General features: G+C 42.7%; 1 protein-coding gene across 1 annotated transcript in view; it reads left to right on the forward strand.

Moving 5' to 3' along the window:
• Nucleotides 1-1,491, forward strand: part of SARC_12057 (hypothetical protein) — a gene marked incomplete at its 3' end in the record, with an annotated part of 2,829 nt that extends 1,338 nt beyond the window's left edge. Inside the window, exons 2-3 of the mRNA XM_014293843.1 lie at nucleotides 644-816; nucleotides 1,314-1,491. Of these exons, the coding sequence (XP_014149318.1) occupies nucleotides 644-816; nucleotides 1,314-1,491 (351 nt within the window). The remainder of the gene's footprint in view (nucleotides 1-643; nucleotides 817-1,313) is intronic.
• Between the last annotated feature and the right edge of the window lie 240 nt (nucleotides 1,492-1,731).

A 1,731-nucleotide genomic window follows, 5' to 3' on the forward strand; every position in this document is an offset into this window, starting at 1 on the left:
TTTGTCTTAATCTGTGCATGTGTACCTGAGTGTTTGTACGATTATTTGTACGCAAATTTCATCTATATAGACATATATATATTGATGTTTTTTTCCTGCCTTTTTTTCGCGCCATATACAGATACAAATACGCGTATTTGAATGTAGAGTTCATTCTGTATATTCATCTACCTATATGCATATTACTTTTATTGTACACAGACTATTCTTCAAAATAATTTAATCCGTCCATATGTATCCCAATAGATGACGGTTATATTTTTACTTCTGAACAAATCACGAATTACATCGCACACGTTCAATATGGATGCAACATCCAATTTCGAATGCAGTTTGTTATAGTCAGAGCACGAGATAACATATGAAACAATAGGCACGAGCGGAAGGTATTTTGTGGTTTGTACTATTCTGTTGTCTTCGCTAACAGAGGCACACTTGCCTCGATAGGGCAATTAGTTATGTGTTAACTAAGTATATGTGCATGACAACAGTGGAGTCATGATCTCTTTAAGGGCATACTATCCCCAAGCAAAACCCTAAAACGAATAGATTCTATGTCACTGAAAATCAGACGCCATACTATGCCACGGTATCGTTCTCACAACCTTCATCGCGAATACACCCAACTTACCTACGCACACAGCACACGAGGTTACTGCTCGGACGTTAGAAGTGCTGAAGAAAGTGACAGGTGATTTGCAAATTCCAGTACTCTTTGCCACTGGGAAGACATTCCCCTCCACTATGCATGTTAGGAAGGAGCTGGGTATGCTGGATGACCCTAGATGCATCGGCCTCAATGTCAATGGACTGGTGGTATGTCTGGATTCAGGATCCGGGGTTCAGGATTCCCACAATTTGTAGTATATATATAAGCGAACTTCATTGTATATGCGTGCAGGTGTGTGCAAACATGCTGTCAAAAGCTTCAATGTAGCTCCACATCGAACTCTGATTCACGATCACCACGGGTAGTCAATCTGAATCACACCCGGTGATGCGAACCTAACTGCGCAGATATTCATTGCCCTCAAACCTTGTCGCACTGTCTAATGATGTTATAATCAGAGCTCAACCAACGATGCGAATATACTCACATAGTCCCGCATACGCCTCTATTCTTGTCTACTTGGCTAAACTCTCCAACGCTTTCGCATCCCACTTTATGGCACGAATATTCCAACAATGCAAGCACAACCATAGATGTGTGCGAGCGCGTCTACACTGACCGTCCTACACCTGTGTCCTGCCCCATTCACTACCAAACAGTTCTCAACTCGCTACAAACCACCGCTTATCAACCACATACTCAGATTCACGATCACACCGGGAAGACAATCCAAAGTACAACCATAGATGCGAGCATATCGACACAGATCTTCCGTATGGCTTGGGCGCGTGGGCATGCGGTGGTCATTTACTGTGACGATCGCATTCTCAGCCGAGACCACAACGCCTTTGTCGATATTCTGCCCCATTATGGAGAGCCAGGTAAAATCACTTCAGTACCATGGTATTGTATGTAGAGTCTGGTTGTAGTATATGCTGCCATATGCAATGTGTGTGGTGCTTGTGTTACTGAATACCTGGCCGATATGTGCAGGGACGATCACATAGTCAGCCGATACTACAACACCTTTGTCGATATTCTGCCCCACTAAGGAGAGCCAGGCATAATTTGTTAGAATGTCTCGAAAGATAGTTGTATTGATTTATTCCTTGAAATATATA

Source organism: Sphaeroforma arctica (assembly GCF_001186125.1).
Source record: "Sphaeroforma arctica JP610 unplaced genomic scaffold supercont1.2043, whole genome shotgun sequence".
Taxonomy (NCBI): Eukaryota; class Ichthyosporea; order Ichthyophonida; genus Sphaeroforma; species Sphaeroforma arctica.